This window comes from Dasypus novemcinctus, chromosome 25, assembly GCF_030445035.2.
Source record: "Dasypus novemcinctus isolate mDasNov1 chromosome 25, mDasNov1.1.hap2, whole genome shotgun sequence".
Lineage (NCBI taxonomy): Eukaryota > Metazoa > Chordata > Mammalia > Cingulata > Dasypodidae > Dasypus > Dasypus novemcinctus.
In genome coordinates, this window is record NC_080697.1 from 15,196,754 (window position 1) to 15,214,991 (window position 18,238).

At 41.9% G+C, this 18,238-nt stretch overlaps 2 protein-coding genes across 2 annotated transcripts in view; one reads left to right on the forward strand and one right to left on the reverse strand.

Moving 5' to 3' along the window:
* Positions 1-3,612: 3,612 nt before the first annotated feature.
* On the reverse strand, positions 3,613-7,118 carry PTRHD1 (peptidyl-tRNA hydrolase domain containing 1). Its single transcript, XM_004473213.4, has 2 exons — positions 6,867-7,118; positions 3,613-3,943 (listed from the first exon to the last, which is right to left on the reverse strand). The coding sequence occupies exons 1-2, from the start codon at positions 7,116-7,118 to the stop codon at positions 3,773-3,775; spliced, it is 423 nt and encodes a 140-aa protein (XP_004473270.3). The 3' UTR covers positions 3,613-3,772.
* Positions 7,119-7,223: 105 nt separating this feature from the next.
* CENPO (centromere protein O) overlaps positions 7,224-18,238 on the forward strand; it is a 41,708-nt gene continuing 30,693 nt past the window's right edge. The window contains exons 1-3 of the mRNA XM_004473209.4: positions 7,224-7,411; positions 7,557-7,645; positions 12,664-12,824. Of these exons, the coding sequence (XP_004473266.2) occupies positions 7,600-7,645; positions 12,664-12,824 (207 nt within the window). The 5' untranslated portion in view covers positions 7,224-7,411; positions 7,557-7,599. The remainder of the gene's footprint in view (positions 7,412-7,556; positions 7,646-12,663; positions 12,825-18,238) is intronic.

Here is an 18,238-nt window from a genome sequence, read left to right on the forward strand (position 1 = left end):
ATGCTAATTCATTTGTGATAATTAATAAATTCATTGCATAATATTAATTACATATTTTAATGAACGACCGTATTTTCCAAAACAAAATAAAATTTATTGAGAAGAAAGAAAATTACCTCTTATAAACTTGGCTTCACAGATGTCCAAGCAATTTCTGTAGATCCATTCAAATATTTATAGAAAAAAATATTTTTTAGTTAGGCCAATAAGAAGAATTTATTGGAAAATAGGGGAAAGAACAGAGATTGCTAAGAAATGGGAGAAAGAGATGGAAATACACACCAAGATTTGGTGCAGGCTCCTCTAAGCAGAGAGAGCTATAGAAATATTTTAGGCATTGTACAGAGAGTTATCAATGTTCAGAAAAGAATATAATTTTTGGATAGGTAAAACTTTGTGAAAGTGATAGCATTTGAGCTAAAAATAGTTTTAAGTCCAAAGGCAGGAAAAGGAGGGAAGAGTTCTAAATTCAAGTCCCAGGTCAGAGACTGGAATACAGCAAGTACAGCATCTTGTTGAATCAAGTTTGGATAAGGGAATGGTAGAAGAGTCACCAAAAAAAGTTAGGAAATATGATTGTGGAGGGCCTGAATGCTAAGCTTAGGAGTTCTAATTTTATTCAGTGGGAAAATAATAGCCTATACTGAACAGTGTGCTCAGTGATCCTATATAAATGTGGTGGCAGAACATTTGCTGAATTGGAACCAGGATACGCTGGAAGGGAGCAGACAGTGGGACACTCTGATGAAGATGAAAGCCTGGTACAGGGTGGTAGCACTGATGTCATGAGAAAATAAATGCAGTACTTGGTAAGGTTCATTAACTCTAATAAGCAAACACGTATATATATTTAACATCTTTGAAATTGAAGCTCATCTTGCAATCAATTGCATGTCTGAATTTAATTGGTAGCATTTCTTCTTTCTTAAGAGTAGATAAAATAATGGGGCATCTTAAAATTGCTATTGTCTTAGAATCAATGAATCATGATAATGGGATGATAAGAAAACAAAACCACCTTATTGCTGATATGGAAAAGGTTTTAGTTATCTGATGTATGATCAAACCAACCACAATATTCCCAAAGGTTTTAGTGGTCTGGATGTGTGATCACACCAACCACAATATTCCCTTAAGCTAAAGCCTAATCCAGAGCAAGGCCTAACTCTTTTCAATTCCATTAAGGCTGAGAGGTGAGGAAGTTGCAGAAGAAAAGTTTGAAGCTAGCAGAGGTTTGTTCATGAGGTTTAAAGAAAGAAGCCATCTCCATAACATTAAAGTGCAAGGTGAGGCAGCAAGTGGTGATGTAGAGGTTGCAGCAAGTTATCCAGAAGACCTACCTAAGGTAATTGAAGGTGGCTACACTAAAAACAGATTTTTAATGTAGACCAAACAGCCTTCTGTTGGAAGATGTCATCTAGGACTTACCTAGCTAGAAAAGTCGAAGTCTGGCTTCAAAGCTTCATAGGACAGGCGGACTATCTTGTTAAGGACACAAGAAGCTGGTGACTTTCTGTCGAAGCTAACATTCATTTACTATTCTGAAAATACTAACATCCTTAAGAATTATGCTAAATCTACTCTACCTGTGCCCTATTAATGGAACAAAACCTGGATGACCACACGTTTATAACATAGCTGATTGAATATTTTAAGCCCACTGTTGAGACCTACTGCACACACACAAGATTGTTTCAAAATATGACTGCTTATTTACAAGGCACCTAGTCATCCAAGAGCTCTGATGAAGATGCACAATGGGAGGAATGCCTTCATGCCTAACACAACATCCATTATGCAGTGCATGGATCAAGGAGTGATTTAGACTTTGAAGTCTTATTATTGAAGAAATGTTAGGACTCTAGTTGCTATAGATAATGATTCTGGCTATAACTGCCATAAATAGTGATTCCTCTTTTGGATCTGGACAAAGTAAACTGAAAACTTTGTAGAAAGTATTCACCATTTTAGAAGCCATTAAGAACATTTGTGATTCATGGGAGAAGGTAAAAATATCGACAGTAACAGGGGTTTGGAAGAAACCCTGATTCCAACCCTCACACATGACTTTGAGGGTCCAGGACTTCAGTGGAGGAAATAACTGTAGATGAGGTGGAAACAGCAAGGAAACAAGAATTAGAAATGGAGCCTGAAGATGTGATTGAACTGCTGCAATCTCATGATAAAACCTGAAAGAATGAGTTGTTTCATAAGAAAAGAAAGTGCCTTCTTGATATGGAAGCTACTTCCAGTGAAGGTGATATCAGCATTGTTGAAACGACAACAAAGAATTTCAAATATTACATCAACTTAGTTGATGAAACAGCAGCAGGGTATGAGAGGATTGACTCCAGTTTCGAAAGAAGTGCTACTGTGGGTAAAATGCTATCAAAAGCATCTTGTGTCACAGAGAAATCTTTTGTGAAAGGAAGAGTTGATGGATGCAACACACTTCATTGTTGTCTAATTTTAAGAAATCACCACAGCTATCTCAACCTTCAGCACCCACCACCCAGATCAGTTAGCAGCCACTCACACGGAGGCAAGAGCTTCCACCAGCAAAAAGATTATGACTTGTTGAAGGTCCAGAGCTATGCTTGATATTTTTTAGCTGTGAAGTATTTTTAAATAATGTATATTGTTTTGTTTTTTTTTTACATAATGCTATTGTACACTTAATAGGCTATAGTATAGTACAAATGTAACTTTTATATGTGCTGGGAAACCAAAAAAATTCATGGCTTGCTTTATTGGGATATCCTCTTATCACAGTGGACTGGGACCATATCTGTACTATTCCCGAGATAGGCCTGTATTCCCGACAAATAAGGGAGTTTCCTTAACCCCCAAATAAGTCTAACCAAATCTTCTGTTTAAGCAATGACCCATAGACAGTATCAATGCTCACTCACTTTTCCCACCCGGGCAGAGGGAGTACTTATTAACGACAACTTTAATAGGAGCATGTATTGTACACTGGAAGTACTGTGAGTGATTGACAGCCCAGAAACACTGGTTCAAGTCCCACTTCCACTACTCACAAACTGTGTGACTTGGAGCAAGCTAACCTCTTTGTGCTTTAGTTTCTCCATTTGCAAAATGCTCATAATATTACCTACCTCATAGGTCAGAGGACTAAATGCGGCAATATATGTAAGGCACTTAGCATAGAACTTGGTATGTAGTATGTACTCAGTAACTGTTAGGTTAATATTGAGTCAGGAGCTTGGTTTTGAGGGAGGTAGAGAAGGTGATGAGTTTAGAGTCTGGGTGTGCTAACAGGACCTTAAAGGCAAAAGGCAGATTTTGGAGTTATCCATATAGTGGCATTTAGTGAAATCCTAAGACTTGAAAAATCATATCATATATTGACAGTACTTTGAACTTTAAGAGATACTTCATAAATAGTCCCATTATTTATATACTTGGTGGTCACGGCTGGGTTGTAGGTGGTCTTCATAAGCTTTAAAGGAGTTGACAAGGCCACACAGATAAGGAGGGAGCTTCCTTGACCCCTGAATCAGAGTCTAACCAAATGTTCCTGTTCTGCAATAACCCACAGACAATATTGCTGCTCACCACTTTCCCCACCCGAACAGAAAGAGGAAGTACTTATTACTGACAACTTTAATATGATGATGTGTTTGATCCTCAAGAAACTGTCATAACTTAAAGGAACGAACAAATTGACATCAAAAGGAGTATATGATGCCTGGGGATGGATGGCTTGCTATTTCTGGATCCAGCTGATCACAGCAAATGGCAACAGTTGTCATTTGAATAATCGGAACTTCTTCAAATACTGGTTCACTTCTTCCTTGGGGTAGGGCCGGAGCGCAATGCACGTGGCGATATTCTCAGGCTGCTCCAGCCACAGCATGTGGTCAATGTTCTTCTGTTGCAGGGTCTCGGCCAGCTCCTTTAGGGTGTTCTCATTTGGGGCCTACAGGGAGCAGAACACAGAGAGCACTAACTAAAGAGCCCAATTAGGAAGTTTCAAAATGTAGGAGAAAAAAGGGGGGAGGGGGCCTTTCCTCTTAAAGGAACAGCTTTACCTAAGAAGGGGCAATATAGCATTTTTTTCTGGAACATTTCCACTCCTTGGAGTTCACCACTCACTGCAGGACCTTAGGTAAACTGCCTAGGGGCAGGAGGGGGTGGAAGCTTAATATTCCTATTCATAAAATGGAAAAGATTTTTCTCTTCCCTCTTGAGATGTTCTATGAGCTGTTAGTAATGATGATTCACCCATTTTCTAGTTCTCTTTATTGGTGATACCCACAATGGCTATCCCTAAACCATCACCCAACTCTGACTGTAGGAGCTGATTACTGGAAGGATTTTGAAAACTTTTTCTACTTTAGCCTCCCTCCTCCTCTCCCATTCCACCCATTTCCCCTTTTGCTGAGAGCTCCTACTTGTTTACTCAAAACAAGTAAATATTCTAACATTCTCCTGAAATTGTTTCTCGGTCATCTTCATCACCCATGCTGAATCCCAGCATAGGAACTACTAAAGCTATCACTCAAAAAATAAAGACAATTAGTGGGTAGTTTTGCAAAGGTGTATTTCTTGCCTATGAAGGCAAAAGCTACAAAGATAACTGGAGGCTTGTCCTAACAATAAAGAGAATGCTAGAACAGTCACTCTGGCTCTGTCAAGGTCAGTAGTTACCTCAGGCAGAGCCATGCTGGGGGACTGCTTAACTTTCACTTCTTCAGTCTCAGACAGTAACATAGAACAGTGGGTTAGAGTGAGGTTTCTAGAGTCTGAATGCCTTGCTCAATCACCTCCTAATTGCATGATTGTTCACAAGTTATGTAATTTAGTTGTTTCCCCTTGTGTAAAACAAGGATGATAATGTTTCCTAGTAGTAGTGAGGATTCAATGAAATTAGGCTCAAACCTGTGCCTGCTACACAGTAAGCACCCAATAAAAGTAGTTCATCTTGGTCTCGCCTTATATTTGATTGGCCTTTCTGGCTGTCAAATCTCCTTGATTTAACCAATAGCGACTCCAGAATCCTTTTCTTGAGTCATGACTATAGCAGCTAGGAATGGTCAGATGTCTTTTTTTTTTTTTCCTCATTTCAAATTTTTAAAGAACAATTGTGTATACCATACAGGATTACCATACATCACTCCATCACCAGCACCCTACATTGTTGTGACACCTTTGTTACAAACGATGAAAGAATATCATCACAATAATACTGCTATGTGTAGTTCATGGCTTATATCTGGTGTATTTTCCCCACAACCCATCCTATTATTAACACCATGTATTAGTATTGTATATTTGTTATAGTTCATGAGAGATTATTTGTACTGGTAATCACAGCCCATCATTTACCACAGGGTTCAATATATTATACAGTCCCCTGCTTTGTACTTTAAACTCAGGGGAGTCTCTAATCTCTGTGGGCTTGCATTATCTCAACCCAGGAAAGGAATATATTATCTGCCTGAAAGTGAAGGGAAGCGTGGTCAGACTAAGATGACTTCTTGAGGCCCTCTTTCTATAAAAATATCTAAATAAAAAGTCTGCTTCTTTTCTGCCTACTCATAGACTCTCAAGATAGTTTCCTACAGATTATTGTAGACTGACTTTCCTCAACCCAACAGCATTTTTTTCTCTTGAGAGATAATCTGAGGAGTGGATGTAGCTTGGTGGTTAAGCACCTGCTTCCCATGTACGAGGTCCTGGGCTCAAACCCCAGTACCTCCTAAAAACCAAAACAACCAAAAAAAAAAAAAAAAGAAAGAAAGAAAGAAAGATCATTTATCTTTGCCAGCTAGCCATGAAGGGATTACCTCACCTCTCCACTCCAGAGTTCTGGTTTATTTATTGTAAAACAATTTTTGTTCTCATTATAAAATATGTGCTTAATGTAGAAAATTATAAGCATATAAAAACAGTAGGAAACAATCTAAATCCCACCATCCATCACTTAATATTTAGATGTTTTTCCTTTCACAAGTTGGATCATGTTGTCTATAGAACATAGTTCAATTAGCACATCATGAGCGCTGTTCCATGTCATTAAATATGCTTCAAAATCGTGATTCATAATAGCTGCAAATAATGTATAAATTAATTTAACCAATCCCTAGTTGGAAATTTAATTACTTCCACATTTTGCTCATATGAATATCCTTGTGCAAAGCTCTTTGGGTGCAGCTCAGTATTTTCTTAGGATAAATTCCTAGTAGCAGAACTGACAGTCAAAGAGTATAAAGGCAAAAGCAGTTTGGCCACCTGCAAAGAAGAAACGTACCACTATTTTAAAAGGTGTACCGATTTACAGTCCTGGTGTCTGGTATTTCTGATGTTTCGGTTATTTATCCTAGAGTTTTAAACATTTATTTTTAAATAATTTGGCGTCACAGCCAGGTAGACGCTTTAGTTTGACTTCACTTTGCACTGACCCCATGGCGATGAGAAACCCTAAGTCCTCATCCCTCCTGAGTCGGTTTTGTGGGCAGGAACTACTCTCTGCCGAGGCTTTAAAAAGCCTGCGGTGCACAGGTAGGTGTCAAAGGCGGGGTCAGGCTCCACCAGCCTCTTACCGTACAGGCAACTACGAAAAGGGACCCGGAGCCACCAGCTTCCGGGGAGACAGGAGGTGTGGGGTAAACGTTAATAACGGACTTCACCTTCGTTCTTCACACAGCCAGGCCCTTCACCGATAACGGACGGCTCCCCGGCAGTACCTCAAGCTCTTGAACCTTTTCTATTTAAAAGCTTAAGACCTCACCTTAACAGCGCAGCACCCACGCCCGGTTGCCCCGCCCTGAGACTCAAGATCACACCCACTTCCGCCCTTGCGCCCAACGCGGTTCGCCCCGTCCGCCGGCGAGTCTTACCTCAAGAACCACCTTGCGCATGCGCCCCAGCTCCCCGAGGTACGCGGTCGTGTGCGGGTGGTCGCGATGAATATGCAAGGCCGCGGTGGCTGCGTGACAAGCCTGCGCCACTAAGGCGCCCACTGGCCAGGAAAAAGGAGCCTGCGACAGATCCTTGCGTAGCACTAAGTATTGCACCAAGAACTGCGGCTCTGCGCTTGAGGCCGCCATCTTCCTTACCGAAAGAAAGGCTCGGGCCGTTTCCCGGTGCATGCTGGGATCAGGGTTGGGCCCTGAGCGCCGCCATGTTTTTGTACGGTCGGGGCGCAAAGCACGCTGGGACCGGTTGGAGTGATTTTGAAGGCCGGGACGGCGGGAATTCTCGTCCTTGGCCTGGCTGCGCAGGAGAAAGAAAACAAGAGAAGAGAAAAGTAAGACCCAATGTCGGGCGGGGCCGTGACCAGGATGAAGGGCGGAACGGCCTTTTAGAGCTCTTTCCAAGTGCAGGGATAGCTGGTTGAACCGGAGGGACCGTGCAGATGTGGGGAAGGCAGAAGTGGAAGCAGGTGAGGAGGACGCGGAAGCGGGGCCGGGCCCGGACGCTTGGGGTACCCGGGCGGGGGGCTGCGGGCCTGAGTTGTGTGTGCCCAGCCGTCTGTATTTACCGGAATGCGAACGGACGTGACGTTGTTGCTGTTTTTGTTTTGTCAGCGAAAAAACCTAGGTCCGTCCTCATTCTTGGGAATCTGAGGAGATGGAGCAGGCGAATACTTTACGTCAAGACGGCGCGTCCAAAGGAGGTATGCGCAGGGTTCCCTTTTTCTCTTTATGGGCTGCTGCCCAAAGGCGACCCCCGGGCTGAAAGGGCCCTTCGCTCCTGTAACGGTCTTGTTGAGGAGCAGAATGGTGAAAGGAACTAACGGTGAAGACTGAGCGGGACAGGCAGGCGAGGTCACTGGACAAGGAAAAATTACTTCACATATTTCTGGGTTCCTGCCCTTTTTTAAACCGGTAGGTTACATTCATAATATATCCCGAGCTACAGTTTTAGCCATTGAGGTCTCTTTCCAGTCTTCCCAGGATTTTTTTTTTGGGGGGGGTAGGAAGGAGGGGGCTATTGATGCGTTAGTCTTGAGGAGGGGGCGGTTCAGGGAAGTGGTTAGACTTGGAGTTGGTTAGACCTAGATTTGAGTCCTGGCTCTACCAATTATAAATACTGTGGCCTTGGACGAGTAATTTGACCTTTCTCTGCCTCAGTTTCTTCATCAAGAGAATGGAAGTGATTATTAATTGGGTTGTGGTGGGTGTGGAAAGTAAATAGGTATTTAATTCATTCCGTGCTTTGCAAGTAGACCATTTAGCACATATCTGACATAAAGGAGATATTTTAGTAAGCACTTTTAAAAAATTCTTTACAGGCTTTGCAAGTGAAGTATTTCACTCGCGTGTGTATAATGCAGGAAATGTTCAACCAATCTTTATGATTAGTTGCTTAGCAACTGTGACCTTTGCTGTATTAACCCTTATTGATTCCTTTGGGAACTGAGATTTGCCTTTGAATTTCTGTTTGGAGGTGAGGTTGTTTCCGTCTCTAACACGCGTAGACAGTTCCCTTTAGTTTTTCACACCTGATGCCTAAATCCAAAGACTTATGCAGTAGCATCTTGAAAAAACTTGCATAAAACTTAATTTTAAAAATAATTTTAGTTTTTGAAATGATTTCTGAGAGAATGGTGAATATGGTAACACTCTTTTCTTCTGGTTCATTATCATGGCTGAAATTATCTCTATTCAGATAACATAAGCTGAGACATTGGATGATAAACAGTATCTCGGTTAAGATTTATTGTTACTATAAGAATACTAATAAATTTGGTGTCTTTTTATGTTAGGAACATGTCAAAATCAGGGGTGACCCATTCTCTAGTATAGGCCTAATTTTGTTTCTTTTAAAATTAAGTGATGAAGTATAAGCTTTTGAGTATCAAGAGACCAGCCGAGTGGTCATAACTTCTGAGCTGAGGCAGGCTCCCTTTTCCTTGGTAGCAATATTAAATAACAAGCTGGAGGGGAGCGGGTGTAGCCCAGTGACTGAGCGCCTGCTTCCCATACATGAGGTCCCAGGTTCAATCCTTGGTACCTCCTTTAAAAAAATAAAATAAACTGGTACGGTGGTATGGACTATTACTATCTATTCGTTGTAGTAATGCCTTTTTTGAAGTGGCTCTTGAAAACAGTAGTTAATGGTTCTAATTTGTTATGTTCATCTTTTTCCTTAGAAAGGGGGAAAAGTTACGTGTATGGTGTGTGTGTTTTTTAAAAAGATTTATTTATTTATTTATCCCCCCCCCCCAGTTGTCTGTTCTCTGTGTCCATTTTGCTGGGTGTTGTTCTTTTTCTGTTGTTGTCAGGGGCACGGGAATCTGTGTTTCTTTTTGTTGCGTCAGCTTGTTGTGTCAGCTCTCCGTGTGGGTGGCGCCATTCTTAGGCAGGCTGCACTTTCTTTCACTTTGGGCGGCTCTCCTTATGGGGCGCGTTCCTCATGTATGGTGTTTTAGTTTTCAGGCTGCTAAAACAAAGATCATACAATGGGTTGGCTTAACAACAGGAATTTATAATCTTATTGTTTCAGAGGCTGGAAGGCTTGCTTCCTCCCAGGGTTGGCATCTTCTGGCTGCCCCGCAGTCTTTGGGTTCCTTGGCTTTTCCGTCACATGCAGCATCTTCTCTTTTCTCCCCTGGGCTCTGTGGACTTCCAGCTTCTGGCTGTTCCCTGTGGCTTCACTGTCTGACTGTCAACTCTGTATATAAAGGACTCTAGTAACCTGGATTAAAGCCCAACCTGATTAAGTGGGGCCACATCTTAACTGAAGTAACATCTTGAAGATGTTACTATTTATAGTGGGATCAGAATACAGACCATGTCCAAGAATATGCAGTGTGGTACTGTATCTTATCTCTGGCTCACTCCTTACTCTACTCTGAAGTGAGGACTGCTGCCATCATTCAGCAAAATTACTGTAAGGTTAGCAAAGATTACCTTGTTTCAGAATACAATGGACATTGTTCAGGCTCTAGCTTACCTAACCTTCCAACAACACGAGTCTACTGAAGACTGCCTTCTTGACATACTCTCCTCCCATGAATTCTATCATATCAGGCTCCTGGTTTTCCTCACTCAACAAATGCTTACTAAGCATCTATTCTGTGCCAACCACTATTCTAGGCCCTGAGGATACAGTGATAAATGAGAGACAAAGGCCTGCTTCTTTGAAGCTTACATTTCACATCTCATAACACTCTTTCTCCTTTGTGGGCTCATCCTACTCTACTGAGCCATTAAGTGCTGGAATTCTCCAAAGCTCAGTCCTAAAACTGCTCCTCTCCTAAAGAAACCTCATCAGCACCACAGCCTCAATGATTACCTGTCTGTGGATGACTTGCAAATATAGCTTAGACCTCTCCCCTGAGTTTTAGACCAGAATATCTAACTGCGTTTTCAGTGCCCCTACCTGGAAGTCTTAAGAGTAACCTGACAATCAACCTGTCTCTACACCAGAGGTATATTTTAAAATCTCTACCTGATCATTCTTCCAGCGGGCTAAAGCCTGTCCATGACTTCCCATGGCCTACAAGGCCTACTGGCCTCTGCCTCCCTCTTTTAGTGCTGGCTTCCCATAAATGAGGTCTCGGTTTCAATCTTGGGACCGGGTACTTCAAAAAAAAAAAAAAAAGATAAGGTGAGAGATGAATGAAGATACAGGAGATCGGGAAGTGGACTTGGCCGAATGGATAGGGCGTCTGCCTACCACATGGGAGGTCAAACCCCGGGCCTCCTTGACCCGAGTGGAGCTGGCCCATGGGCAGTGCTGATGCACGGAAGGAGTGCCATGCCACGCAGGGGTGTTCCCCGCGTAGGGGAGCCCCATGCGCAAGGAGTGCACCCCATAAGGAGAGATGCCCAGCGCAAAAGGAAGTGCAGCCTGCCCAGAAATGGTGCCATACACACGGAGAGCTGACACAGCAAGATGACGCAACGAAAAGAAACACAGATTCCTGGTGCCACTGATAAGCATAGAAGCGGTCACAGAAGAACACACAGCAAATGGACACAGAAAGCAGACAACTGGGGGAGGGGAGAGAGAAATTTTAAAAAATCTTTTTTTTTTTTTTAAGATTTATTTTTATTTATTTAATTCCCCTCCCCTCCCCTGGTTGTCTGTTTTCTGTGTCTTTTTGCTGCGTCTTGTTTCTTTGTCCGTTTCTGTTGTCGTCAGCAGCACAGGAAGTGTGGGCGGCGCCATTCCTCGGCAGGCTGCTCCCTCCTTCGCGCTGGGCGGCTCTCCTTATGAGTGCACTCCTTGTGCGTGGGGCTCCCCTACGCGGGGGACACCCCTGTGTGGCACGGCACTCCTTGCGCGCATCAGCACTGCGCATGGGCCAGCTCCACATGGGTCAAGGAGGCCCGGGGCTTGAACCGCGGACCTCCCATTTGGTAGACGGACGCCCTAACCACTGGGCCAAAGTCCGTTTCCCTAAAAAATCTTTTTAAAAAAGATACAGGAGATCAAGAGGATAAGAATCAGTAAAAAATGATAAAAAGAAATAATTCTGCATATAGTGTGTCTTTTTCTACTTGATTTCACACTAGTTTTTTCTTAAGAATAGAAACCAGTCATAAGAGAGTCCAGGTTTCTGGTCTCAACTGGGTAAGCAAATGTGGTAAGTTTTTTGGACTGTGACCCAAGGCAAGGAAAGTAAATGTATGTATGCCTTTATGAGCCCTAAAAAATACATGCTGGATCTAAAGAAACCCAGTTAAATAAAGTCTGATAGCTATGAGAATTTTCTTTAGGGTGATTTCATACAGTCTCTGGTATTTGTTGAATCATACATTTCTACACTAGAGATGCACTTTTTTTTTAAAGGAGGTACTGGGGATTGAACCCGGGACCTTGTATATGGGAAGCAGGCACTCAACCACTGAGCAACACCTGCTCCTTGAGCTGTACTTTAAAAAAAATTTTTTTTTTATTAAAGATACTTAGATTACATAAATGTTATGTAAAAGATATAGGAGATTCCCATATGCCCTGCTCCCTGCCCCTCCCACATTTTCCCACATTAACAACATCCTTCATTAGCATGGTATATTTGTTTACAATTGATGAACACATTTTGGAGCATTGCCGCTAAGCATGGATTATGGTTTACATTGTAGTTTACACTCTTTCCCGCACAATTTTGTAAGTTATGGCAAGATATATAATGGCCTATATCTGTCATTGCAATGTCATTCAGGACAATTCCCTAGTCCTGAAAACGCCTCTGTATTACACCTGTTTTTTCCTCTCGCTCCCTCAGAACCTCCAGTGGCCATTGCCTCCATGTCAATGATATAAGTTCTTCCATTGCTAGTATCACAGTAAGTCTATAGTAGAATACCAGTAAGCCCACTCTACATCATTCATTCCCCAATCCTGAGGATTCCGAGATGTACTTTTGTGATAAAGTATGTGTCTATGTAAAATGCTGCTGCCCAGTTGGCATGCGCCAGGCAATTCAGATTCTCTCTTATGCTCTCTTAGGATAGTGTCCTTGTCAGAGTCTCTTTATCAGGTTTGGCCTAAAAGGTTGCTGAGCTTTGATTTCTGTTGTTAGCTCCTCTGGTTTTATCATCTGTAATTTGTGGTGAATGTTTAACAGTTCAACTAGCCACAAAGTTCTGAAAAGAGAGTTATACTCTGTCTTTCCCAGAAATGCTTCCCTGTTACCACAATTAGAAATCTTTGGCTTCTTGTGAAATTCCCTTTCCTTAGGTGTTTTAGCTCACTTGGAAAGACTAGAGACTCAAGCGAGCAGATCCCGTAAAAAGTCTGAAGAGCCACAGGCAGCGAAAAATGCTCTTGAAACGAGGATTCAGAAACTGAGACTTCTGCGAGATAAGCTGCGAGCTGAAGTGAAGCATCGGCAAGCCAGAGTGAGTAGAAGGGTAATGTTGGCATCTTTCCTAGGTTGTAAACGACAAACGTGATCTGCAAATTAGCAGATTTGTGTGAGGTGTTTTACTTATGATCTGGCTGGATCAGTGTCAATTCTTGATTCCCCCAAATGACCAGGCCTCTGGTGTTGTAGCTTACAGCATTATCAACGAACAGTTGTTGGGAATCACCGATGGGCTGGGTGAGTTCTTCATAACAGCCTTAGCCTGTCCTTGTAGGCAGTGAAGCCTGTTAGCTCACTCACAGCCTAACTCAAATCATTGGTACTTTTGTCATTAGTGCCATCTCATTACCATCCTTTTTTCTTTAAATTTAAAAAAATTTTTTAAACTTTATTTTGTGCATTTAATAATTGAAAATATAAACAATTAAAAACCAAAAAAAAATAAAATAAAAACACGTTTCTCAAATGTACTGGATACATGTAAATTTTTTTTTTTAAATCATACAATATGTTACACAATATATTTGGTTCATAGTAATGCAGTCAGTCCTTCTGTGTCTGGCTTGCTTCACTCAACATAATGTCCCCCAGGTTCATCCATGTTGTCATATGCATTATGACTTCATTTCTTCTTAGAGCTGCGTAATATTACATTGTGTGAAGACACAACAGTTTGTTTATCCATTCTTTGGTTAATGGACACTGGATTGTTTCCAACTTTTGGCAGTCGTGAATAATCTGCTGTGAACATAACATCAGTGTGCAGGTGTCTGTTTGTGTCACTGCTCTCAGCTCTTCTGGGTAAATACCCAGTAGTGGTATTACAGGGTCATGTGGTAAGTCTATATTCAGCTTCTTTAGGAACTGCCAAACAGTCTTCCACAGTGACTGTACCATTCTGCATTCCCATCAACAGTGATTAAGTGTTCCTATCTCTCTACATCCTCTCCAACACTTTTAGTTCTGTCTTTTTAATAGCGGCTGTTCTGATACGTATGAAATGATTTCTTTGTAGTTTTGTTTGCATTTCCCTAATTATTAGTGATGTTGAGCATTTCTTTATGTGTTTTTTTGCCATTTGTATTCTTTGGACAAATGTCTGTTCAACTCTTTTGCCCATTTTGTAATTGGATGGTTTTACCTTTTTATTGTTGAATCGTAACATCTCTTTATATATCCTAAATATTAAACCCTTATCAGAAATGTGATTTCCAAATGTTTTCTCTGATTGAGTTGGCTGCTTTTACACCCTTTTGACAAAGTCCTGTTGGGTGCAAAAATGTTTAATTTTGAGGAGGTCCCATTTATCTGTTTTTTCTTTTGTTGCATGTGCTTTGGGTATAAGGTCCAAGAAACCACCGCTATCTAAAAAGGTCTTGAAGATGTTTCCCTACATTTTCTTCTAATAGTTTTATGGTCCAGGCTTTTATATTTAACTCTTTGATCCACTTTGAGTTAATTCTTGTATTGGGAGTGAGATAGAGGTCCTTTTACATTCTTTTGGTTATAGATATCCAGTTGTCTTAGCACCATTTGCTAAAGAGACTGTTTTGTTCCATTAACATTAACTTGGGGGAAATGGACTTGGCCCAATGGATAGGACGTCTGCCTACCTCGTGGGAGGTCCGTGGTTCAAACCCTGGGCCTTGTTGACCTGTGTGGAGCTGGCCCATGTGCAATGCTGATGCGCACAGGGAGTGCTGTGAAGGGATGTCCCTTGCGTAGGGTAGCCCCATGCCTGGGGAGTGTGCCCTGTGGGGAGAGCCGCCCAGCGCAAAGGGAGGTGCAGCCTGCCCAAGAATGGTGCCACACACAGGGACAGCTGACTCAACAAGATGACGCAACAAAAAGAAACACAGATTCCCAGTGCTGCTGATAAGGATAGAAGTGGTCACAGTAGACTACACAGCAGATGGACACAGAAAGCAGACAGCTGGGGTGGGGGTGGCAGGGGGAAGGGGGATTAAGAGGAGAGAAATACATAAATAAATAAATCTTTAAAAAAAAAAACATTAACTTGGTAGGTTTGTCGAAAACCAGTTGACCGTAGAAGTGAGTTTATTTCTGGACTCTGATTTATTTTCCGTGGATTGCTGTGTCTATCTTAATGCCAGTTGCATGCTGTTTTGACCACTTCAGCTTTGTAATATGTTTCAAGGAAAGGGAATGAAATTCCTCCATATCACCCTTCTTTTTTAGGATGCTTTTGGATATTCAGGTGGACTTTCCGTTTCAAATTAATTTGGTCATTGCCTTTTCTATTTATGTAAAGTAGGCTATTGGAATTTTTATTGGTATTACATTGATTCTATAAATCAGTTTGGGTAAGATTGACATCTTCACAATATTTATTCTTCCAGTCCATGAACACAGAATGTCTATTTGTTTAGATCTTTTTAAATTTCTTTTAACATTGTTTTGTAGTTTTCTGCATAGAAGCCCTGTGCTGCTTTGGTTAAATTAATTCCTGGAAATGGGTCTTGTTTTTTTTTTTTTTTTTTTTTTTTTTTTTTTTAAGATTTGTTTTTTATTTATTTCTCTCCCCTTCCCCTTCCCACCACCCCCAGTTGTCTGCTCTCTGTCCATTCGCTGTGTGTTCTTCTGTGACCGCTTCTATCCTTATCAGCGGCACCGGGAATCTGTGTTTCTTTTTGTTGCATCATCTTGTTGTGTCAGCTCTCCGTGTGTGCGGTGCCATTCTTGGGCAGGCTGCACTTTCTTTCGCGCTGGGCGACTCTCCTTACGGGGCACACTCCTTGTGCGTGGGCCTCCCCTACACGGGGGACACCCCTGTGTGGCACAGCACTCCTTGTGCGCATCAACACTGCACGTGGGCCAGCTCCACACAGGTCAAGGAGGCCAGGGTTTGAACCGCAGACCTCCCATGTGGAAGGCGGATGCCCTATCTACTGGGCCAAGCTTGCTTCCCTTGTTTTTTTTTTTTTTTTTACATTTATTTACTTATTTATTCCACCCCCGCCACATACCCTCAATGCTTTTGCGCTCGCTGTCTGCTCTCTCTTTTCTTTTTTTTTTTTTTTTTTTTTTTTTTTTTTTTTTTAAAGATTTATTTATTTATTTAATTCCCCCCCCTCCCCCGGTTGTCTGTTCTTGGTGTCTATTTGCTGCGTCTTGTTTCTTTGTCCGCTTCTGTTGTCGTCAGCGGCGCGGGAAGTGTGGGCGGCGCCATTCCTGGGCAGGCTGCTCTTTCTTTTCACGCTGGGCGGCTCTCCTTACGGGTGCACTCCTTGCGCGTGGGGCTCCCCTACGCGGGGGACACCCTTGCGTGGCGCGGCACTCCTTGCGCGCATCAGCACTGCGCATGGCCAGCTCCACACGGGTCAAGGAGGCCCGGGGTTTGAACCGCGGACCTCCCATGTGGTAGACGGACGCCCTAACCACTGGGCCAAAGTCCGTTTCCCTGCTCTCTCTTTTCATTTGCTGCACATTCTTCTGTCTTGTCTTTTCTTTAGGTGGTTCCGGGAACTGATCCTGGGACCTTCTGGAGTGGGAGAAGAGGCACTGAGTCTCTTGTACCACCTCACCTCCCTGGTCTGCTGTGTCTCTTATTGTCTGTCCTCTTTTTCTCTCTTTGTTGTGTCATCTTGTGCCAGCTATGCGCACGGGCCAGCACTCCTGTGCAGGCAAGCACGACGTGTGGGTCAGCACTCTGTGCAGGCTAGCACTCTGCTCAGGCCAGGTCTCCACCCATGCCAGCTCTCCTCCTGGGCCACCTCTCTACTTGGGCCAGCCTGCTGTGCAGGCCCACCAGCCTTCAGGAGGCCCAGGAAATCAAACTCTGGACCTCCTCTGTGGTAGATGGGAGCCCAGTCCCTTGAGCTACATCCAATTCTGATGTTTGAGCCTTTTTGTTGCTATCGAAAATGGAATTTTCCCCTCTGATTTCTTCCTCATATGATTCAGTAGTAGCTTACGAAAACATTACTGATTTTTGCATGTTGGTCTTATATCCTGCCACTTTGCTGAACTCACTTATTAGCTCAAGGAGCTTTGTCAGGGATACTTCAAAATTTTCTGAGTAGAGGATTATGTCACCTGCAAATGATGAGAGTTTTACTTCCTCTTTTCCTATTTGGAAGCCTTTAATTTTATTTTGTTGTCTAATTGCCCTAGCTAGAACGTCTAGTACAATATTGAATAATAATGGTGACAGTGGGCATCCTTGGTTTGTTTCTGATCTTAGAGTTAAGCTTTCAACTTTTCCCCATTGGGTATGATGTTGGCTGTGGGTTTTTCATATTTGCCTTTTATCATATTGAGAAATTTTCCTTCTATTCCTATCTTTGAAGTGTTTTTATCAAAAAAGGGTGCCGAATTTTGTCAAATGCCTTTTCTGCATCGATTCAGATGATCATGTGTTTTTTTTCCTTCAGTTGGTTAATGTGGTGTATTACGTTGATTGATTTTCTTATGTTGAACCAGCCTTATATACCAGGAGTAAATCTCACTTGGCCATGATGTATAAATCTTTCGATATTCCATTGGATTTGATTGGCAAGTATTTTGTAGAGAATTTTTACATCTATGTTCATGAGAGAGATTGGTCTGTAATTTTCTTTTCTTGTAGTATCTTTATCTGACTTTGGTATTAGGGTGATGTTGGCTTCATAAAATGTGTTGAGTAGTTTTCTGTCCTCTTCAATTTTTTGAAAGAGTTTAAACAGGATTGGTGTTAATTCTTTTTGAAATGTTTGGTCGAACTCACCTGTGAAGCCATCTGGTCATGGACTTTTCTTTGCTGGGAGATTTTTGATGACAGATTCAATCTCTTTAATATGAATTGTTTGTTAAGTTCTTGAATTTCTTATATCATCAGTGTAGGTTGGTTGTGCATTTCTAGGAATGTGTACATTTCATCTAGGTTGTCTAATTTGTTGGCATATGGTTTTTCACAGTATCCTTTTATGAGTCTTTTGATTTCTGTGGATCAGTTGTAACTTCCCCCCTTTCATTTCTGATTGCATTTATTTGCATCTTCTTCTCTTTTTTTGTTTGTTAGTCTAGCTAGGGATTTGTCAATTTTATTGATCTTCTCAAGGAACCAGGTTTTGTTTTGTTTATTTTCTCTGTTGTTTTTTGTGTTCTCAATTTCTTTTATTTCTGCTCTAATCTTTCTTAATTCTTTCCTTCTGCTTGCTTTGGGATTGGTTTGCTATTCTTTTTCTAGTTTCTCTAGTTGTTCAGTTAAATATTTGAGTTTAGCTCTTCTTTTTTAATACAGGCATTTAGGGCCATAAATTTCCCTCTCGAGACTGCTTTCGCTGTATCCCATAAGTTTTGATAAGTTGTGTTCTTTTTTTTTTTTTTTTTTAAAGATTTATTTTATTTTTATTTAATTTCCCCCCCCTCCCCTGGTTGTCTGTTCTTGGTGTCTATTTGTTGCGTCTTGTTTCTTTGTCCGCTTCTGTTGTCGTCAGCGGCACGGGA

Excerpts from the sequence above, each read along its gene's own strand:
- PTRHD1 (XM_004473213.4), bottom strand. The coding sequence starts at position 7,118 with ATGCACCGGGAAACGGCCCGAGCCTTTCTTTCGGTAAGGAAGATGGCG. Across the intron at positions 3,944-6,866 it reads TGCGCAAGGTGGTTCTTGAG|GCCCCAAATGAGAACACCCT; the intron begins GTAAGACTCGCC and ends TGCTCCCTGTAG.